Here is a 22511-nt window from a genome sequence, read left to right on the forward strand (position 1 = left end):
ATCGGACGATGCTTGCACAGACCCCCGGACATCAGCACAGCCCCCCGGCAGGCCGGCACAGCCCCCCGGCAGGCCGGTACAGACCCCCACAGGGTGCACAGACCACCGGCAGGCCGGCACAGCCCCCCGGCAGGCCGGCAGAGACCCCGGGCAGTCCACACAGCCCCCCGGCAGGCCGGCACAGCCCCCCGGCAGGCCGGCAGAGACCCCCGGAAGGCCCGAAATGACGGCGCATCATGATGCGCACACACCGCGCATCATGATGACGTCAGGCCGTCAATCAACTGAACTTCCGATTCCGATGCCGAATTCCGATATTGAAAAAATATCGGAAGTCGGTATCGGAATTCCGATACAGCAAGTATCGGCCGATACCCGATACTTGCGGTATCGGAATGCTCAACACTACTAAACAGTGAATTTACCTTCAAAAGGAACCTGAAATCCTAACTTCTGACAAGTCTACAACCTGCAGTAACCACCAAACTGCTACATGACCAGCTCTTCCCTCACCTACTGTATCCTCCTCACCCATCCCTTGAGGACTGTGAGCCCACATGGGCAGGGTCTTCTCTCCTCCTGTACCAGTTGTGACTTGTACTGTTTAAGATTACTCTACTTGATTTTTATTATGCACTAGCTGAAGAGCCCGGCACTGCCCGGGCATAGTAACTAACTACGGTTAGTTCTAACAAATTATAATGATTATATATATATATATTTTATTATTATTTATTGTTATAGCGCCATTTATTCCATGGCGCTTTACATGTGAGGAGGGGTATACATAAGAAAAACAAGTACAATAATGTTAAACAATACAAGTCATAACTGGTACAGGAGGAGAGAGGACCCTGCCCACGAAGGCTCACAATCTACAAGGGATGGGTGAGAATACAGTAGGTGAGGGTAGAGCTGGTCGTGCAGCGGCTTGGTCGATCGGTGGTTACTGCAGGTTATAGGCTTGTCGGAAGAGGTGGATCTTCAGGCTCTTTTTATAGGCTCTTATATATATAGCTGAGTGTATAGCCCCGCCCACTCCGCATAGCCACATTCACTATAATATCCCACATCATCCCGTCAGCCAGTGCTACCGGACTACTACCCCTAAGATCCCACATCGTCCCTTTCATTCAGAGCCACCGGACTACTAATATCCCACATCATCCCGTTAAAGCCACTGGACTACTACCCCTAATATCCCACATCATCCCATCAGCCAGAGCCACCGGACAACTACCACTAATATTCCACATCATCCCGTCACATCCGCCGGACTACTACCCCTAATATCCCACATCATCCCGTCAGAGCCACCAGACTACTGTCAGGAACACCGCACTGCACTTGCTCACTGAGCCAGTGCACGTGTCCTGAGTAAAGCAAACTGTGCTCAAAGATACCTGTGGAGCGGGCAGCAGCCGAGTAGGTGCGTACTTCAGAACAGCAGGACCTAAAGCACGTGACTGCTGGGGGCGTGGCCTAAACTCCAGAGAGCTAGGAGCTGCAAGAGAACTCCTAGCAGGGTAACTGCGAGACAAAGTTACCAAGGGGCATAGACAGGGAGGATAGTCAGGACGTAGCCAATGAGTCATACACAGAGATAGCTGCAAAGTACAAGAGGGGCGAGCAAAGAGTAGTCAGATCACAGACTGAGTCACAAACAGGGAGGGTAGCGAAGTACAGAATCAACAGGCAAACTCACAACGGGGAACAGAACCAGGTCAGAACCATATAAACAAGCTATAACGAACAGGCACAGGCACACAGAGGTCACCACACTCGGCCAAAGGCAAAAGTATAACTGACAGGGATTGGAGCTTCCCAGGGGTTTAAGAAGCTCTCCCAGAACCATAGAGAGGCCACAATCATTAACCCCAGGTGTGCAGGTCAAAACCTGCACTGAGCTCCAGACATTAACCCCTGATGTGCAGCTCAAAAACCTGCACTGGGATCATGACAACTACTACCCCTAATATCCCACAGCATCCCATCAGCAAGAGCCACCGGACTACTACCCCTAATATCACACATCATCCCATCAGCCAGAGCCACCGGACTACTACCCCTAATATCCCGCATCATCCTGTCAGCCAAAGCCACCGGACTACTCCCCCTAATATCCCACATCATCCAGTCAGCCAGAGCCACCGGACTACTACCCCTAACATCCCACATCATCCCGTCAGTCAGAGCCACCAGACTACCACTAATATCCCACATCATCCCGTCACCCTGGGGTCAGAACCAGAGCACTGAGTGGAACGGTCCTAACTTCCACACCGGGGATCCCTTTAAGAGTGGCCTGGTGTCAGAACCAGAGCGCTGAGTGGATTTGCCCTGACTTCCATACCAATGATCCCTTTAATAGAACCCTGAGGTGAGAATCAGAGCGCTGAGGGATTTACTCTAACTTTCATACCAGAGATCCCTTTAAGAAAGCCTGGGATCAGAACCAGAGCGCTGAGTGGATTTGCCATGACTTGCATACCAATGATCCCTTTAATAGAACCCTGGGGTCAGAATCAGAGTGCTGAGTGGATTTGCAATAACTTCCATACCGGGATCCCTTTAAGAAAGCCTGGGATCAGAACCAGAGCATTTGAAGGCAATTGTCCTGACTTCCATACCGAGGATCCCTTTAAGAGAGGCATGGGGTCAGAACCAAAGCACTGGATGGATTTGCCCTGCCTTCCATACCGGAGATCCCTTTAAGAAAGGCCTGGAGTCAGTACCAAAACGCTGAGTGGATTTGCCCTAACTTGCATACCATTGATCCACGGGAGGGGGGATTCATTTTTGTCATGTGCTCTGTGCTCCTTTCTGGGGGGCAGACAATGGCTGGGAGCTTATGTTCCTGGGGATGCTAGATTTCTCCCACCATGTCAGTGTCTGCTGAGGTGTTGTCAAGTGGGAAAACTTGCTCATAGCAACCATCACAGCTCAGCTACTTTTAACCAGCTCTGGTGAAATGAGAGATGCTTAGTGATTGGTTGCAAGGAAAACTGTTGATCATAGCAACCAATCACAGCTGAGCTTCTTTTGAACAGCTCTGGTGAAATAAAAGATGCTTCGTGATTGGTTGGTGATACACATACATACATTCATTTTTATATATAGAGATACCCCTTTTCACATCTAAAGTGCCAATGACGCTGTAAAATAATAAATATTAATAATGACTTTCTCCTAAATGCTGTTACATATATTACATGAGCATACATACTGTAAATGTCTTTATTACCTTTTATTTTTTATGATTTAATAAACAGTATATTATACTATATGTTTTTAAACAATTAATTGAGGAGAAATTGCAAACTTACCTTCTGCCCAGGAACGCCAGGATCTCCAGAATCTCCTGATTCGCTCTGGGTGACAAATGCAGTAATGGGAAAAATTACAGCAGGAGATTTAGAATGTTCTGCTTTAATGTATTTGGCTACAGTTGTGCTCAAAAGTTTACATACCCCGGCAGAATTTTTGCTTTTTGGACAGAGAATATGAATGATAACACCAAAACTTTATCTCCACTCATGATTAGTGGTTGGGTGAAGCCATTTATTGTCAAACTCCTGTGTTTTCTCTTTTTAAATCATAATGACAACCCAAAACATCCAAATGACCCAAATGCTTACATACCCTGGTGATTTTGGCCTGATAACATGCACAGATGTTGACACATATGGGTTTGAATGGCTACTAAAGGTAACATCTTCACCTGTGACCTGTTTACTTGTAATCAGTGTATGTGCATAAAAGCTGAGTGAGTTTCTGGGATCCAGACAGACTCTTGCATCTTTCATCCAGCCACTGACATTTCTGGATTGTGAGTCATGGGGAAAGCAAAAGAATTGTCAGTGGATCTACGGGAAAAGGTAGTTGAACTGTATAAAACAGGAAAGGGATACAAAATGATATCCAAGGAATTGATAATGCCAGTCAGCAGCGTTCAAACTGTGATAAGCAAATGGAAAATCAGGGGCTCTGTAAAAACAAAACCACGGTCAGGTAGACCAACAAAAATTTTGTCCACAACGGCCAGAAAAATTGTTCGTGATGCAAAGAAAAACCCACAAATAACATCAGCTGAAATACTAGACTCTCTGAAAACTAGTGGTGTGGCTGTTTTTCACGATGCACAATAAGGAGGCACTTGAAGAAAAATGGGCTGCATGGTCGAGTTGCCAGAAGAAAGCCATTACTGCACAAATGCCACAAAGTATCTTGCCTACAATGCGCAAAACAGCACAGAGACAAGCCTCAAAACTTCTGCAGTAAGGTTATTTGGAGTGAGGAGACCAAAATTGAACTTTCTGGCCACAACCATAAATGTTATATTTGGAGGGAGGTCAACAAGGCTTATGATGAAAGGAACAGAAAGGAACACCATTCCTAATGTAAAGCATGGAGGTGGATCGCTGATGTTTTGGGGACGTCTGAGCTAAAAATGCACAGGAAACTTGATCAAAGTTGAAGGAAAGATGAATGCAGCACATTATCAGCAAATACTGGAGACAAATGTGCAATCATCAGCCTGGAAGCTGCGCATGGGAAGTAATTGGGATGTTCCAACATGACAAAGATCCAAAACACAAGGCCAAGGCGATCAGTCGTTGGCCACAGCAGAACAAAATGAAGGTTCTGGAGTGGCCATTTCAATCTGCTGACCTCAATATCATTGAGCTACTCTGGGGAGATCTCAAGGGCACAGTTCATGCTAGACAGCCCAGGAATTTGCAGGAACTGGAGGCTTTTTGCCAAGAAGAGTGGGCAGCTTTACAATCTAAGAAAATAAAGAACCTCATACACAACTACCACAAAAGACTTCAAGCTGTCATTGATGTTAGAGGGGGCAATACACAGTATTAGGAAATGAGGTATGTGAACTTTTGATCAGGGTAATTTGGATGTTTTGGGTTGTCATTATGATTTAAAAAGAGAAAACACAGTAGTTTGAGTATAAATGGCTTCACCCAACCACGAACCATGAGTGGAGAAAAAGTTTTGATGTTATCATTCATATTTTCATTCTGAAAAAAGGCCAAGAAAGCAAAAATTCGACCGGTGTATGTAAACTTTTGAGCACAACTGTATTTTGCAGCATTTAATCCCCTAAGATATATCCAGTTTATTATTTAACATACACAAAAAATCAAGCATTATTAAGTCTATAGGGAGCACAGAAGTTTAGTGATAAATATAATTTTCTTGAAACATTGGACATTTCCTTGTGGCATTTAAGCTGGCAAACCTGTCAACACTGATACTGATAGTGTTACATTGGTTGGTAATAGGTATATTCTTAGATGTCAATCTTTGGAATGTTCCTCAGCTGCGTAAGCACTAGATGCCACTAGCACTGACTTGTAATGTATCCTAGCCTGTGGGATGTCAATTAAGCCACAACTGCATGACTCCTAATTAGTCCACATGGTTCTTCACATTTAGTTTGTGCTTCTTTATTCTTTTCTGACATTTCACAGAGTGGCATTATTAGAAACCTATTACCATTCTGTATTACACTATATAAATCAAGGAAGAAAACGGAGTATATACCGTATTTTTCGCTTTATAATACACTCCGGATTATAAGACGCACCCCAAATTTTGAAGAGAAAAATAGGAAAAATTGTTTTTTAATAAAATGGTGGTGCTTCTTATAATCCAGGCGTCTTATTGCTTACTGGTCTGTCCCCGGGGTGCTGTCGCCCACTGTGTCCCCGGGGTGTTGTCGCCCGTTCTGTCCCCGGGGTGCTGTCGCCCATTCTGTCCCCGGGGTGCTGTCGCCCACTCTGTCCCCGGGGTGCTGCCACCCACTCTGTACCTGGTGCTGCCACCACCATGCTGGGTCCTCCGGGTGCTGCCGCCGCGCTGGGTCCCTCGGGTGCTGCTGCTTAATCTCATCTCCCGGGATTTCAGTGCCGAGATCTCCATCTGCGCTTGCGCGGCGGCCATTGTCCAGGAAGCAAGCCACCGCGCAGGCATGATGGAACGGCAGAGCCCCCCACGCAGCACGGGACAGAGCCTGGTGGCGGCGGCAGACACCGGGGGACACAGCGCGGCGGCGGCAGCAGCAGCACCCGAGGGACCTAGCACGGCGGCGGCAGCACCCGGAGGACCAAGCGCGGTGACGGCAAGTAACGGACACCGACAGCGGCAGCCCAAAAAACATATGTTTGCATTGTAAGACGCAACCCTATTTTCCCCCCAAATTTGGGGGAAAAAAAGTGTGCCTTACAAAGCGAAAAATACGGTGTATATATATATAAATTTCAAATACTTATTAGTGTCATATCAAAAAGATCATAATAATAGCAATGAGGTACAAATACAAATGGTAAAAGATATAAAGGGATGGACTAATGGAGAAAACCCATTACACAGGAGCAGCTCTCTGCCTAGGTAATTTACTGGTTTGCTGGTCGGGCACCTTGGGTTTTCTCTATTAGTCCATTCCTTTGTATCTTTTACCATTTGTATTTGTACCTCATTGCTATTATTATGATCTTTTTGATATGACACTAATAAATATTTGCATTTTATATATATATATATACTCCGTTTTCTCCTTGATTTTTATTCTGTATGGAGTTTATGCTTTTTTCAGTTTTTGGATTGTTTTGCACTATTTAGTGCTTTAGCTTCTATTATTGATATTGCTACCTGGTTCTGTATTACACTATGGCTGCCGTTCAGAGGTTGTATATATTTGTTGAGAATCCATGCAAAGAGAAAAGGTCGCACTCATCGAGATGGAAGTTTCACTGATTTATTGACATATCATGAACATGTCAAGTCGGGGGAGTGACATAAGGAGTGCAAGAAAGGCTGACAACGGCCGTTTCGCGCTGCTCGAGCGCTTCAACGGGTTCTATTATTGATATTGCTACCTGGTTCTGTATTACACTATGGCTGCCGTTCAGAGGTTGTATACAGTGAGGGAAAAAAAGTATTTAGTCAGTCAGCAATAGTGCAAGTTCCACCACTTAAAAAGATGAGAGGCGTCTGTAATTTACATCATAGGTAGACCTCAACTATGGGAGACAAACTGAGAAAAAAAAATCCAGAAAATCACATTGTCTGTTTTTTTTTCATTTTATTTGCATATTATGGTGGAAAATAAGTATTTGGTCAGAAACAAGCAATCAAGATTTCTGGCTCTCACAGACCTGTAACTTCTTCTTTAAGAGTCTCCTCTTTCCTCCACTCATTACCTGTAGTAATGGCACCTGTTTAAACTTGTTATCAGTATAAAAAGACACCTGTGCACACCCTCAAACAGTCTGACTCCAAACTCCACTATAGTGAAGACCAAAGAGCTGTCAAAGGACACCAGAAACAAAATTGTAGCCCTGCACCAGGCTGGGAAGACTGAATCTGCAATAGCCAACCAGCTTGGAGTGAAGAAATCAACTGTGGGAGCAATAATTAGAAAATGGAAGACATACAAGACCACTGATAATCTCCCTCGATCTGGTGTTCCACGCAAAATCCCACCCCGTGGGGTCAGAATGATCACAAGAACGGTGAGCAAAAATCCCAGAACCACGCGGGGGGACCTAGTGAATGAACTGCAGAGAGCTGGGACCAATGTAACAAGGCCTACCATAAGTAACACACTACGCCACCATGGACTCAGATCCTGCAGTGCCAGACGTGTCCCACTGCTTAAGCCTGTACATGTCCGGGCCCGTCTGAAGTTTGCTAGAGAGCATTTGGATGATCCAGAGGAGTTTTGGGAGAATGTCCTATGGTCTGATGAAACCAAACTGGAACTGTTTGGTAGAAACACAACTTGTCGTGTTTGGAGGAAAAAGAATACTGAGTTGCATCCATCAAACACCATACCTACTGTAAAGCATGGTGGTGGAAACATCATGCTTTGGGGCTGTTTCTCTGCAAAGGGGCCAGGACGACTGATCCGGGTACATGAAAGAATGAATGGGGCCATGTATCGTGAGATTTTGAGTGCAAACCTCCTTCCATCAGCAAGGGCATTGAAGATGAAACGTGGCTGGGTCTTTCAACATGACAATGATCCAAAGCACACCGCCAGGGCAATGAAGGAGTGGCTTCGTAAGAAGCATTTCAAGGTCCTGGAGTGGCCTAGCCAGTCTCCAGATCTCAACCCTATAGAAAACCTTTGGAGGGAGTTGAAAGTCCGTGTTGCCAAGCGAAAAGCCAAAAACATCACTGCTCTAGAGGAGATCTGCATGGAGGAATGGGCCAACATACCAACAACAGTGTGTGGCAACCTTGTGAAGACTTACAGAAAACGTTTGACCTCTGTCATTGCCAACAAAGGATATATCACAAAGTATTGAGATGAAATTTTGTTTCTGACCAAATACTTATTTTCCACCATGATGTGCAAATAAAATGAAAAAAAACAGACAATGTGATTTTCTGGATTTTTTTTTCTCAGTTTGTCTCCCATATTTGAGGTCTACCTATGATGTAAATTACAGAAGCCTCTCATCTTTTTAAGTGGTGGAACTTGCACTATTGCTGACTGACTAAATACTTTTTTCCCCACTGTATATTTGTTGACAACTTCCCTTATGATAACCAGAGTAGGACTTTGGTAGGTTAGGGAATTAAAAAGTACCTTCTGATTTCTGTCTCGAGGTCCTGAACGTCTCTTTCCTTCCTATTGTAGAAAATAATTTAACAAATTAAGGTAAATACACACTACATTTTAATGATTTATATATTTACACTAGCTGAAGAGCCCGGCGTTGCCCGGGCATAGTAACTAACTACGGTTAGCCAGAACAAATTATAATGATTATATCTATATACTAGCTGAAGAGCCTGGCGCTGCCCAGGCATAGTAACTAACTGTGGTTAGATATAGCAAATTATAATTATCCTGCATCCCATAGTCCTGTGTCCATATACCCATCATACATATCCACAATCCCATAGACCCGTGCCCATAAACCCATCATGCATCCTCCATCCCATAGTCAAATGCCCATATACCCATCACACATCCTCCATCCCATAGTCCCATGCCCATATACCCATCACACATCCTCCATCCCATAGTCCCATGCCCATATACCCATCATACATATTTGCCATCCCATAGTCGAGTGCCCATATCCCCATCACACATCCTTCATCTCATAGTCCCATGGCCATATACCCATCATACATATCCTCCATCCCATAGTCCCGTGCCCATATACCCATCATTCATATCCGCCATCCCATAGTCCCGTGCTCATATACCCGTCATACATGTCCTCCATCCCATAGTCCAGTGCCCATATACCCATCACACATCCTCCATCCCATAGTCAACCATTATGACATCATAATGAGCGGCGGGGCTTGCAACCTATGATGACATCAGCGTCGCCATGGCAACCATTATGACATCATAATGAGGGGCGGGGCTTGATACACACACACTTTTTCCCCATTATGTAGATAGGGGCAAAATTGTTTGGTGAATTTTAACACGCGGAATTAAAATTTCACCTCACAACATAGCCTAGGACACTTTCGGGGTCCAGACGTGTGACTGTGCCAAATTTTGTGGCTGTAGCTGCGACGGTGCAGATGCCAATCCCGGACATACACACATACATACATATATATATATACATACATACATACATACATACATACATACACACACACACACACACACACACACACACACACACACACACACACACTTGAGCTTTATATATTAGATATATATATATATATATAAAGCTCAAGTGTATAGCCACACCCACTCCTCATAGCCACATTCACTATAATATCCCACATCATCCCATCAGCCACAGCCACCGGACTACTACCCCTAATATCCTACATCATTCGTCAGTCAGAGCCACCGGACTACCACTAATATCCCACATCATCCCGTCAGCCAGATCCACCGGACTACTACCCCTAATGTCCCACATCATCCCGTCAGTCAGAGCCAACAGACAACTACCCCTAATATCCCACATCATCCCGTCAGAGCCACCGGAATACTACCACTAATATCCGACATCATCCCATCAGTCAGAGCCACCGGACTACTACCCCTAATATCCCACATCATCCCATCAGCCAGCGCCACTGGACTACTACCCCTAATATCCCACATCATCCCATCAGTCAGAGCCACCGGACTACTACCCCTAATATCCCACTTCATCCCGTCAGCCTGGGGACAGAACCAGAGTGCTGGATGGAACGGCCCTAACTTCCATACTAAGGATTCCTTTAAGAGAGGCCTGGCATAAGAACTAGCGCGCTGAGTGGATTTGCCCTGACTTCCATACCAATGATCCCTTTAATAGATGCCTGGGGTGAGAATAAGAGGGCTGAGGGTTTTACCCTAACTTCCATACCAGAGATCCCTTTAAGAGTGGCCTGGGGGTCAGTATCAAAGCGCAGAGTGGATTTGCCCTCACTTCCATACCGGAGATACCTTTAAGAGGGGCCTGGAGACAGTACCAAAGTGCAGAGTGGATTTGCCCTCACTTCCATACCGGGGATCCCTTTAAGAGGGGCCTGGGATCAGAACCAGAGCGCTGAGTGGAATTGCCCTAACTTCCATACTAGGGATCCCTTTAAGAGAACCTGGGATCAGAACCAGAGCACTGAGTGGATTTTCCCTGACTTGCATACCAATGATCCCTTTAATAGAATCCTGGGGTCAGAATCAGAGCGCTTTTGGGATTTGCCCTAACTTCCATACAGGATATCCCTTTAAGAAAGCCTGGGGTCAGTACCAGATCATTTTAAGGCAATTGCCCTGACTTCCATACCGGGGATCTCTTTAAGAGAGCCTGGGGTCAGAACCAGAACGCTGAGTAGAATTGCCCTAACTTCCATACCCGAGATCCCTTTAAGAGAGGCTTGGGGTTAGAACCAGAGCGCTTAGTGGATTTGCCCTCACTTCCATACCGGAAATACCTTTAAGAGGGGCCTGGGGACAGTACCAAAGCGCAGAGTGGATTTGCCCTCACTTCCATACCGGGGATCCCTTTAAGAGGGGCTTGGGGTCAGAACCAGAGCACTTAGTGGAATTGCCCCAACTTCCATTCCAATGATCCCTTTAAGAGACCCTGGGGTCAGAACCACAGAGCTGAGTGGAATGGTCATAACTTCCATACCAATGATCCCTTTAAGAGACCCTGGGGTCAGAACCAAAGTACTGGATGGATTTGCCGTGACTTCCATACCAATGATCCCTTTAATAGAAGTTGAGGTCAGACTCAGAGCACTGAGGGATTTGCCCTAACTTCCATACTGGAGATCCCTTTAAGAGTGAAGATGTGCCTATGGGATGGATGATGTGTGATGGGTATATGGGCACGGGAGGAGGAATTCATTTCTTTCACGTCCTCTATGCTCCTTTCTGGGGACAGGCAATGGCTAGGAGCTTATGTTCCCGGGGATGCTAGATTTCTCCCACCCGGTCAATGTCTGCTGAAGTGTTGTGGAGTGGGAAAACTGTTGCTCATAGCAACCAATCACAGCTCAGCTTCTTTTAAACAGCTCTGGTGAAATGAAAGATGCTTAGGGATTGGTTGAAAGGAAAATTGTTGCTCATAGCAACCAATCACAGCTCAGCTTATTTTAAACAGCTCTAGTGAAATGAAAGATGCTTCATGATTGGTTGGTGATACACACATACATTCAATTGTGTATATATATAGATTTTTAGTTTAAATGAATATTAACATTCAAATATTATTTACAGTAGCTTGTAGAAGTTTGGGCAAAAATTACTGCTATTGTGGACAGTTAATCTATTTGAAGATGAAATGAAGTGTAAAAGTTAAAGGTTGCACACTTCCTTTGTAGTTTAATTAAAAAAAATTTCATTTTTTACTTTTTATAAATTGCAAAAAAGAAAATGGGCCAATGCAAAAGTTGGGCACCCTGCATGGTAGCACCCCTTTTGCAAATATAAAAGCTCTTTTTTTGTAGCTGGTGTGAGGCAGTGACCAGTGTCACATGTAGGAGTCGCTGTGTGTTCTCCCCAGTATGCAGGCGGAGCCCTATTAGACCTGCTGGACTGCCTTGTGGTCACAGCAGGATGCCTGTGAGTCACAGAGCAAGATAAAAGTAAGCATGGACCTGGTCAAGCTATCTGGCCTGGGATTGTTCAGGAAAAGCTGGTATGGGCTTTTCATTTTTTAAATAGACTGCAGGAAGGAAGTGGGGCTGGTCCGTTTCCTTCAGGCTGGGTCTTACAGGTGGCCTAAGGTCACAGATTCCAGTTTAAAATCCCTGCAGTAAAGGGTTTGGGTGTGTCAGTATTAGAGTGGAGTTTTCAGGAAGCAAAGCAGACAGCTCTGCAAAAGCTCAGCTGTGTGTGAGAGTAACACAGAGCCCAGCAGAGCAAACTCCAGGCACCCGCAGCATACACAGCAGTGCAGTCGCTCATGGCAACTGGTCAGAGGTGGACCGGCATATTTAGGGAATGTAATCTGGAGGATATGGTTCCCGACTGCGATCCAGAGGATATCGTTTACTATGTTGAGCTGTGAGTTGGACATTAAGGCTGTGTTTTGTGAGTTGGACATTTAATACTGTGAAGGAAACGCATTAAAGAGACTGTTTTTTGTTTTGAACTTTGCTGGGTCACTGCCTTTTCACTGCAAAAGTATGCTACCACTGCACTACATGGGTCAAGAGTCTTTCAATTCTTGTTTGAGGGATTTTCATCCATTGTTCCTTTGAAAATTCTTCCAGTTCTGTGAGATTCCTGGGTCGTCTTGCATGCACTGCTATTTTGAGGTATGTTCAGAGATTTTCAATGATGTTCACATCAGTGGACTATGAGGGCCATTGTAAAACCTTCAGCTTGTGCCTTTTGAGGTAGTTTATTGTGGATTTTTATATTTTTTTTGCCTAAAATATAAAGGAAATGTGTCATCTTTAACCTTTTGTGACATCATTTCATCTTCAAGTTGCTTAACTGTTCACAATAATAGTAATTTTGATCAGGAGTTCCCAAACTTTTACATGCCACTCTAGGTCCATGCTTCACAAGTGTGACCAACCTGTCAATCACATTCCAAATGTTGCTTCAAATCGCTTGGAATGCGCTTGAATTCCGCACGCGAAAATTGCATGAAAAAGGCATGTTTTCCGAGGGGAAGCACATGCAAATTCGCATGCGTTTTTCCCGCGGCTGGAGTTGCAGAAATGCTGCGGAAATTTCTGCAACGTGGGTACTTGGCCTCAGTGTGACACGCAGCAGTGACCGGGCCCCCGCTGTGAGATCGCCGATCGTGGTGGATCGTCCTGGACCTTCTTTTGAACGTCTGTCTCCCGCTGGCCATATTCTAGAATACCCGATGCGTTAGAATCAGGTCACCATCTAGTAATATATATATAAGTATGTGTACTGTGTATCATGCTTAATAATGTATACAAATGTGTATATTGTTTATTTTATTTTGTGGTTAATAAGCAAGTTAAAAAATATATATAGTAAAATACCTATACTGAATTACATACTGTAGTTAGAAATTATTAGGAAAAAAATGTTGGGAGGATTCTATAAGTACAAGACCAACAAGACCAACCTTTTCTTTCTTGAAAGGTGTTATCATCTCACCTTCTTCCTCTGAATGTTCACTCTACCAGAAATATGAACCGTTCACAATCGTTTATTTCATTGAGAACATCTGCTCCAGTTGTAGTTGGCATATTACTGTACATACCTTTTTTCTTCTCCATCCTTGAGGACCTGGGTAAGACTTTTTTAAAAAAGAGTAAATGTTACCACAAGTAAAATATATTAAAGTTACTCCAAAAAACAGTAATTCCCACTATAATTTGTGTGGCATTTTTAATTGGCATTTAATAAAAAACGTTATGCATTATCTCTGAAGACTTTTGTAAGAATAAACAAATCAAAACATTGTATGTCTCACAATTATCTCTTGTTCTTCAGATACCATCCTTCTGGTTCGACTTTTCCTGACGGCTTCTTTTCCACTGGCTCTATCATTCTGCTTTAAGATAATGAATACATTTTGTATATATATTTGATGGAAAGAAGTGTCTTATGTTAGTTACTTCTACTCACATGTAATCTAAACAGATTGAGCACTGCTATCTGAATGCAAAAATCTTTACCTTTGTATATTTTTTGTGGTGTTTTCTCTATTCGAGTTTCAATTCTTATGACAACAAGCATTGATTGATTAATTTTGACTTCACTAAATCCCATAAAATAAATATCTTTTATATAAACCTATTATAATAATAAAATGTATAATATAATAAATAACATTTATTATAAATAACGTAAAAATTGATAATTTTAGTGTGTATTTTTATCTCTATTATTATTCTCTGAATAATCCTATGATCAGGTGCTGCTAAAATGAGTTATCAAGACAAAAGGAAATAATGGAGTACACATGTATGGGGTAATAGAGGATGAACTGACACTAAAAGGACACTTCTGTTTCAGTAGTATGGAAGCAAGAATATTAACGGACTTGCTGATGAAGGCGTTTGAACTTATGCACCAAGAATACACGTTACTCAGGACACCTCTGCAGTGTTCTCTAGGAAATTTAATCTAATATTTGATTTCCTTTTCTATCCACTTCATGTAAAGAATCACTGATATCGCAAATAGTGATGAGCGAGTATACTCGTTGCTCGGGTCTCCTCGAGCATGCTCGGGTGGTCTCCGAGTGTTTTGGCGCGCTCGGAGATTTAGTATTCCTCGCCTCAGCTGCATGATTTGCGACTGCTGGACAGCCTGAATACATGTGTGGAAAGCCTGTTTGTTAGGGAATTCCCACATATATTCAGCCTGTCTGCATGTCACAAATCATGCAGCTGAGATGACAAAAACGAAATCTCCGAGCACGCCAAGATACTCAGAGATCACCCAAGCATGCTCGAGGAGACCCGAGCAACGAGTATACTTGCCCATCACTAACCGCAAACTTTTTGAAATTGAGCAATTGAAGAAGAAAAGCAAAATGGAAAAGAGGGAGAGATGTTTGCATATTTTCAATTGATTTTTTTTAGCTTTATAATTAAGAATTACAAGGATAAACAGAAACTAAGATTTGTCAGTGTGGGACTCCCCCATGGCAAAACTTGTGCCTAGTTGTCCTTGTATCTAGATGCAAAAAGCATCAGTGAATTACTTGCTCACCCTTTGCATTTATCTATAGTACTGGGTATGAAAGATGAATGAAAAGATTAGCTAGATTGTTATATCCTGCAGGAGTATCTAGAGAAATAGAAAACAAGGTATAATTCACAATCTGAATTTTTTTGATACACGATACAATATATTGATTTTATGCTTCTATCATTGCAAATGCAAATTTTAGACAATTCAGCAGCATTAGCCATTTTTTTTTAGCAAATCAACCATTTCCAAGGTATACAAAAATCATAGAATTTGGGACCAATTCATCAAGACTGTCTTTTCATGCACTAGTACTCTTACTGAATTTGGCGTGTTCTTCAGCTGCCATGCCAGGTACCAGTGTATATCTTTGCGCAAAACTCAAAAATGTATATCAGCTCACCTGATACTTGACTCAAAAGCGGGCCAGTGAATCCAAAACTGTGATCGGACAAGAAACTCCGGGTTGAAAACTGAAAAAAGCTACACTATGTTCCCAAAAAAAATAAGTACGGTAAGTAATCACTCAACTCTTAATTTGGAGTTAAGTTCTGGACATCCTTGTTTTCTTGTGAGCGTATTGTAGTAAATTTCTGCTGAAATTCATACCACTTTTGTAGATCAAATCATTATGAATCTGTCAGTTATACTCAGCCATCTGCCATGGCCCTTCACTACAAAGCTCTGCCCTTTTCCCAAAAAGATGGCAAAACTCATAAAAATGCCAAAATGATGCTATTTTTTTATGTAAACATGAATTTCAAAAAATTTTGGGCAACATTTAAAAACAGTTTTAAGTCATATTTCTCATTTCATAAATCGCCCCCTTATTTTTTTTATTGTACTCACTTATATAGCTCCATTAATTCCATAGTGATTAACAGACATCACCACCACTGTCCCCACTGGGGATCACAATCTAAATTCCCTATAAGTATGTAATTAAGGTGTCAGGCGGAAACTCACGCAAACATGCGGAGAACATAATAAAACTCCTTACAGATATTGTCCTTGATGGGATTTGAACCCAGGAACCCAGCGCTGTAAGGCCCCAATGATTAATCAGGCCTGGAAATGAGAAGTATCAAGAATTTCAGTAGTAACATATGTTTAGTAATAATGCAAGTTATGCATGCATCCAAAATTTATTGTTCATGCTTTTTTTTTCTTTTGTATCTTAGTACAAACTTAGCTTTTCATATTTATCTTAACCCCTTAGTGACCAACCTAATTTTGTCCTTAATGACCAAGCCAATTTTTACAATTCTGACCACTGTCACTTTATGAGGTAACTAGCTGAAGAGCCCGGCACTGCCTGGGCATAGTAACCAACTGTGGTTAGTTATAACAAATTATAATGATTATATTGCACATAAAAACTGTGCATCTAATCCTATCCTGTGTGATACTGATTGCTGAGCCGTGTATCTAATCCTATCCTGTGTGATACTGACTGCTGAGCCGTGTATTTAATCCTATCCTGTGTGATACTGGGCTCCCCCTGCAGTCTGTGTCATAGGGTGGTCTGTGTTGGCACGGTGATAAATTGTGTTATTTCCAGCTTTAGGCTGAGTTCACACGTGGCGTTTTTTTCGCGTTTCCGCGGCGGTTTTAACCGCACGATTTTGCCACGAAAATGCGAAAAATAAGCATCCCATGCATTCCTATGGGACTCCGCAATGCTGTGCTAATGCTGCGGTTTTTACCGCGGTGGAATCACTTCGCGGTAAAAACCGCAGCATGCTCATTAATTTTGCAGAATCGCGGCGATCCCGCACCCATAGGAATGCATTGTTCCACTTACTTCCCGCATGTGGCTGTGCACACCATGCGGAAAGTAAGCAGAACATTTGCGGATGGTACCCACTGTCCGGAGGAGAGGAGACTGTCCTCCGGGCTTTGGGTACCATATCCCTGTAAAAAATAGAATTTAAAATAAAAAATATTGTTATTCTTACCTTCCGGCGTCCCGCACAGACTTCCCGCTTCTCTTCACGCTCTCGTTCCCAGTAATCCTTTGCGAAAATGCCCGCGATGACGTCCGTTCTCGCGGGATCACGAAGTCTCGCGGTCATTCGTGCGACGTCATCGCGAATTACCACGATCCCGCGAGAACAGACGTCATCGCGGACATTTTCGCAAAGGATTACTTGGAACTGCTGCGCGGGACGTCGGAAGGTAAGAATAACACAATTTTTTATTTTTCTTTTACATTTTATCTTTTACTACTTATGCTGCATAGGCAGCCTCAGTAGTAAAAAGTTGGTCACACTTGTCAAACACTATGTTTGACGAGTGTGACCTACCTGTCAATCAGTTCTCCAAGTGATGCTACAGATCGCATGGAAAACGCTAGCATTTTGGAAGCTAAATACGCTTGCAAAATGCTATTTTTTCAGCGGGAATTTAAAATGCGATTTTCCAGTGGAATGGAATTCCGGCGGTAATTTCCGCGAGAGTTCCGGTACGTGTGCACAAAGCCTTACAGAAGGATGATAACACCATAGAAATGATAAGAATAATAGGCCTCAGTTACCACAACTGTCTACAAAGAAAACTGTTGCTGATAGCAACCAATCACAGCTCATTTTTCATCTTTTAAACAGCTCTGGGACAGCGTGGCGAGTTTTGAGTGGTGACTTTTGTTGAAGCACGTGGTAGTGTCTGGCGCATTTTGTGTGTGTGTTCATATCCCCAGGTGTGGTGAATATCCCATGTCAGGGCCCCACCTTAGCAACTGTACGGTATATACTCTGGCGCCATCGCTCTCATTCTTTAAGTCCCCCTTGTTCACATCTGGCAGCTGTCAATTTGTCTCCAACACTTTTCCTTTCACTTTTTCCCCATTATGTAGATAGGGGCAAAATTGTTTGGTGAATTGGAACGCGCGGCGTTAAAATTTCACCTCACAACAAAGCCTATGACGCTCTCGGGGTCCAGACATGTGACTGTGCCAAATTTTGTGGCTGTAGCTGCGACGATGCAGATGCCAATCCCGGACATACATACATACTACATACACACCTACATTGAGCTTTATATATTAGATAACTGTGGAACACTTCAACGGATTCCACTGATTCTGAGACTGTTGTTTCGTGACATATTGAACTTCATGTTAGTGGTAAAATTTCTTTGATATGACTTGCATTTATGAAAAAAACAGAAATTTAGCAAAAATGTTGAAAATGTGGCAATTTTCAAACTTTTCATTTTTGTACCCTTAAATCAGAGAGTCATGTCGCACAAAATAGTTAATAAAAAACATTCCCCACATGTCTACGTTACATTAGCACAATTTGGGAAACATAATTTTTATTGTTAGGACATTATAAGGGTTAAAATTTGACCAGCAATTTCTAATTTTTCCAACAAAATTAACAAAACCATTTTTTTTAGGGACCACCTCACATTTGAAGTCACTTTGAGGGGTCTATATGACAGAAAATACCCAAAAGTGACACCATTCTAAAAACTGCACCCCTCAAGGAGAGCCATACCACATTCACGAAGTTTTTTAACCCTTCAGGTGCTTCACGAGAACTGTGAAGGAAAAAGTTAACATTTAACTTTTTCACAAAAAATTTATTTTATGACCGATACCCCATATGTGGAGGAAATCCACTGTTTGGGCGCATGGCAGAGCTCAGGAGGGAGGCAGCACCATTTGACTTTTTGAATAAAAAATTGCTGGAATCGATGGTGGGCACCATGTTGCATTTGGAGAATCCCCTGATGTGCTGAAGCAGTGAAAAACCCCAATTCTAAATGTAGCACTAACCACAACACACCCCTAACCCTAATCCCAACTGTAACCACAACTATAACCCCAACACAACCCTAATCCTAGCCACAACCCTAACCCTAGCCCTAACCTTTGCCCCAACCCTAACCCTAGCCCCAACCCTAACTCTAACTGCAAAGAATGGGGAAAAAATATTTTATTTTTACCTAACTAAGTGGGTGACAAAAGGGGGTTTGATTTACTATTTTTTTATTTTGATCATTGTGATAGGATCTATCACAGTGATCAAAATGAATAGAGATGGGCGGACTCCTGGATGTTTGGGTCTGGCAAGTTCAGCAGAACAGTTACAAAAGTTTGGGTTCAGCCCGAATATCCAGTGGTTATCAAGCTGTCACGTGCATGACAGCGTGGCATACACTGCTTCTGATCGGCAGTGAAATCATCCCCGCTGGTCAGAGAGCCGCGGTTCCCATGCTGTGGGAAGATAGTGTGAGCACTCAGCTGTGAGTGGAGATATAAAGTTTACCTCCAGTCACCGGTGTCATCTGATGGGACTACCAATCCCATCATCCGACACCTGCAGCCACTAACAACAGTGAGAGAAGGAGCGGCGGATGGGAGTATTCCTCAGTCGCTCCTGCGCTGTAAATAAATAACCAGCCAGGCAAAACTCACAGCTGGTGGCTGCAACCCTCAGCTGTCAGCTTCAACAAGGCTGATTATCAAGAATAGAGGGGTCTCCATGCTGTTTTTTTAATTATTTAAATAAATTAAAAAAAAACGGCATGGGGTCCCCCCCGTTTTTGACAGCTAGCCTTGCTAAAGAAAATAGCTGGGGGCTGGTATTTTTAGGATGGTAAGGGGCCATGGATACTAGTTCCCCAGTCTAAAAATAGCAGCCCACAGCTGTTGGCTCTCACAGTGGTAGTGGAGATCTCACCGAAGTCAAGGCAGTTCAGCCCGGCTGGGATAGGAGCCTCAGTGACCGGAGGTAACCTCGATGATGTCACCACCGGCTCAGACATGGATTATGGTGTGGCACAGAACGACAGACAGGTATGGTATATTGTTGTTCTTTTATTTTTGGTTTATTACAGGAGATCGAGGGCTTAGGCGTTAAGTGAGTATAACTGTGTAAGTTATTTTTAAATAAAAATGTAAAACTGTGTTTTGTTTTATTTCTAATAAAGGACTTTATTCTGGCTGTGTGTATTTACAATGCAACTATAGGATTAGTAATGGATAGGCATCTTACAGACACATCTCCATTACTAATCCGTGGGCTTGATGTCACCTGACAATACAAAGGTGACATCAACCCCAAAAATATTAACCCCACTTTCCACCGCTACAGGACAAGTGGGAAGAGCCAGGTAAAGCGCCAGAATTGATGCATCTAATAGATGTGCCTTTTCTGGGTTGCTGCAGGCTGGTGGGGTCAATATCCATGGCCTCTTAACAGCCTGAGAATTCCAACCCCAGCTGTCTGCTTTAGCAACGCTGGTTGTCAAAAATGGGGGGACTCCATGCCGTTTTTTAAATTATTTATTTAAATAATTTGAAAAAACAGCGTAGGGACCCCTCTATTCTTGATAACCAACCTTGTTGAAGCTGACAGCTGAGGGTTGCAGCTGTCAGCTGTGAGTTTTGCCTGGCTGGTTATCAAAAATACAGGAGGACCCAGGCAATTTTTTTTTTAATCATTTATTTACAGCGCAGGAGCTGCTGATGAATACTCCCATCCACTGCTTCTGCTCTCACTGTTATTAGCAGCTGAGCATGGCAAGCCAAGCTAAATAAAGTTACTCACATTTTTTCATTGTGTTTCCGAGTGCATTTTTTTATATGCATTTTTATCACATTTTTGATGCTGCAGTTATAGTGTGTTTTTGCTATCACATCTAATATATAAAGCTCAAAGTGCGTATGTATGTATGTGTATGTGTGTATGTCCGGGATAGGCATCCGCACCGTCGCAGCTACAGCCACAAAATTTGGCACAGTCACAAGTCTGGACCCCAAGAGCGTCCTAAGCTATGTTGTGAGGTGAAATTTTAACCCCGCGCGTTCCAACTCACCAAACAATTTTGCCCCTATCTACTTACTGGGGGAAAAAGTGTGTGCGCATTAAGCCCCGCCCCTCATTATGATGTCATAATGCCCCTATCTGCGTACTGGGGAAACAGTGTATGCGTATCAAGCCCCGCCCCTCATTATGATGTCACAATGGTTGCCATGGCGACTCTGTGTCATGGGAAGCCTAGGTAACTTTAGGCTGAAACCCCGGGGCCCCTGTGGTGTCCCTCAGACTAGGGGAAACCCTGTCTGTCCCTCAACCCAGGGTTTACATTGAAGGTGTGCCTGCCTGGGCCTCCACCCTGTCCTTGTCTCATGTCCAGCCCTAAGCTGAACCCACCACCCTCCACCCAGTGAGGAGACCAAACACCAGACCCCACAAATAAGTATGGACAGGGATAACGGAAATGCACCACACCGCGTACACACAGGGGAATACAGTAATGTGCAAGGGCAACCAAATTATGCAACACAGGGAGGCAAAATGGCAACAATGGAATATACTACACCAGCAACCGTATGCTCCTTAGACCACCACTCCAGACCGGTATCGCTTAGCACAAGGCAAGAGCTATAGTCGGCGATGCCGATAGTCACACAGGGCAATTTAAAGAGAGAGGGCGTGGCTAAGCCCTCAGCCAGAATGACAACCTGGTTAACCCAATCCAAGCCGGATCAGAGGACCAACCAGCGCCGCTGAGAACCATGAGGTAGGATGGGGTATTACCGCTGTCTGCCGGACACCCTGGTGCGAACAGTGTCCGACATGACAGTACCCCGCCTTCTACGAGGGACCCCAGGAACCTCACAATGTCGAGGACCTGGCTTGTCCGGATGGCGGCGATGAAACACTGTAATCAGTCGGTCCGCATGTATGTCCGAGGCCGGCACCCAAGTCCTCTCCTCAGGACCATAGCCACGCCAGTGGACCAGGTACTGTAGAGTGCGACGCACTACCCGAGAATCAACCACCTTGGACACCTCAAACTCCAACGTGCCATCCACCAAGACGGGAGGTGGTGGCACGGGAGAAACATCAACAGCACCCACAACTTTCTTAAGTAACGCCTTGTGAAACACATTATGTATCTTGTATACGGCAGGTAACTCTAAACGAAATGCCACAGGGTTGATAATTGCGGAGATCTTAAATGGCCCAGCCCAACTTAAGCGATGGTATTTTGAGCTTGATGTTCCTTGTAGACAACCACACCCAATCACCCACACACAGGTCCGGACCAGGCACACGTCTACCGTCAGCCACACGTTTATACCTAGAACCTACATTCAGCAAGCGCTGCTTTACTCTCCTCCAAACGGATGACAATTGTGCTCCCAACTGGTCCTCCTCAGGGACGCCCGCAGAGATCCCTTGGCGCAAGGTACAGAATTGGGGATGTTGACCATAAACACAAAAGAAAGGAGATTCCCCAGACGATTCCTGATAATGATTGTTTATCGCGAATTCAGCCAGAGGAAGAAACGCCGACCACTCTTCCTGATTGTCAGACACAAAACAGCGTAAGTATTGTTCCAGGTTTTGGTTCATAC

At 43.8% G+C, this 22511-nt stretch overlaps 1 protein-coding gene across 1 annotated transcript in view; it reads right to left on the reverse strand.

Annotated features, from left to right (window-relative positions):
- The window catches only part of LOC141095090 (uncharacterized), a 616558-nt gene that overhangs the window by 301881 nt on the left and 292166 nt on the right, over positions 1-22511 (reverse strand). Inside the window, exons 69-73 of the mRNA XM_073580971.1 lie at positions 13911-13991; positions 13698-13733; positions 13560-13613; positions 8612-8653; positions 3327-3371 (exon numbers count right to left, since the gene is read on the reverse strand). Of these exons, the coding sequence (XP_073437072.1) occupies positions 3327-3371; positions 8612-8653; positions 13560-13613; positions 13698-13733; positions 13911-13991 (258 nt within the window). The remainder of the gene's footprint in view (positions 1-3326; positions 3372-8611; positions 8654-13559; positions 13614-13697; positions 13734-13910; positions 13992-22511) is intronic.

Source organism: Dendrobates tinctorius, unplaced genomic scaffold, assembly GCF_039654945.1.
Source record: "Dendrobates tinctorius isolate UK_male_01 unplaced genomic scaffold, ASM3965494v1 ptg000066l, whole genome shotgun sequence".
In the NCBI taxonomy this organism is placed as follows: Eukaryota; Metazoa; Chordata; class Amphibia; order Anura; family Dendrobatidae; genus Dendrobates; species Dendrobates tinctorius.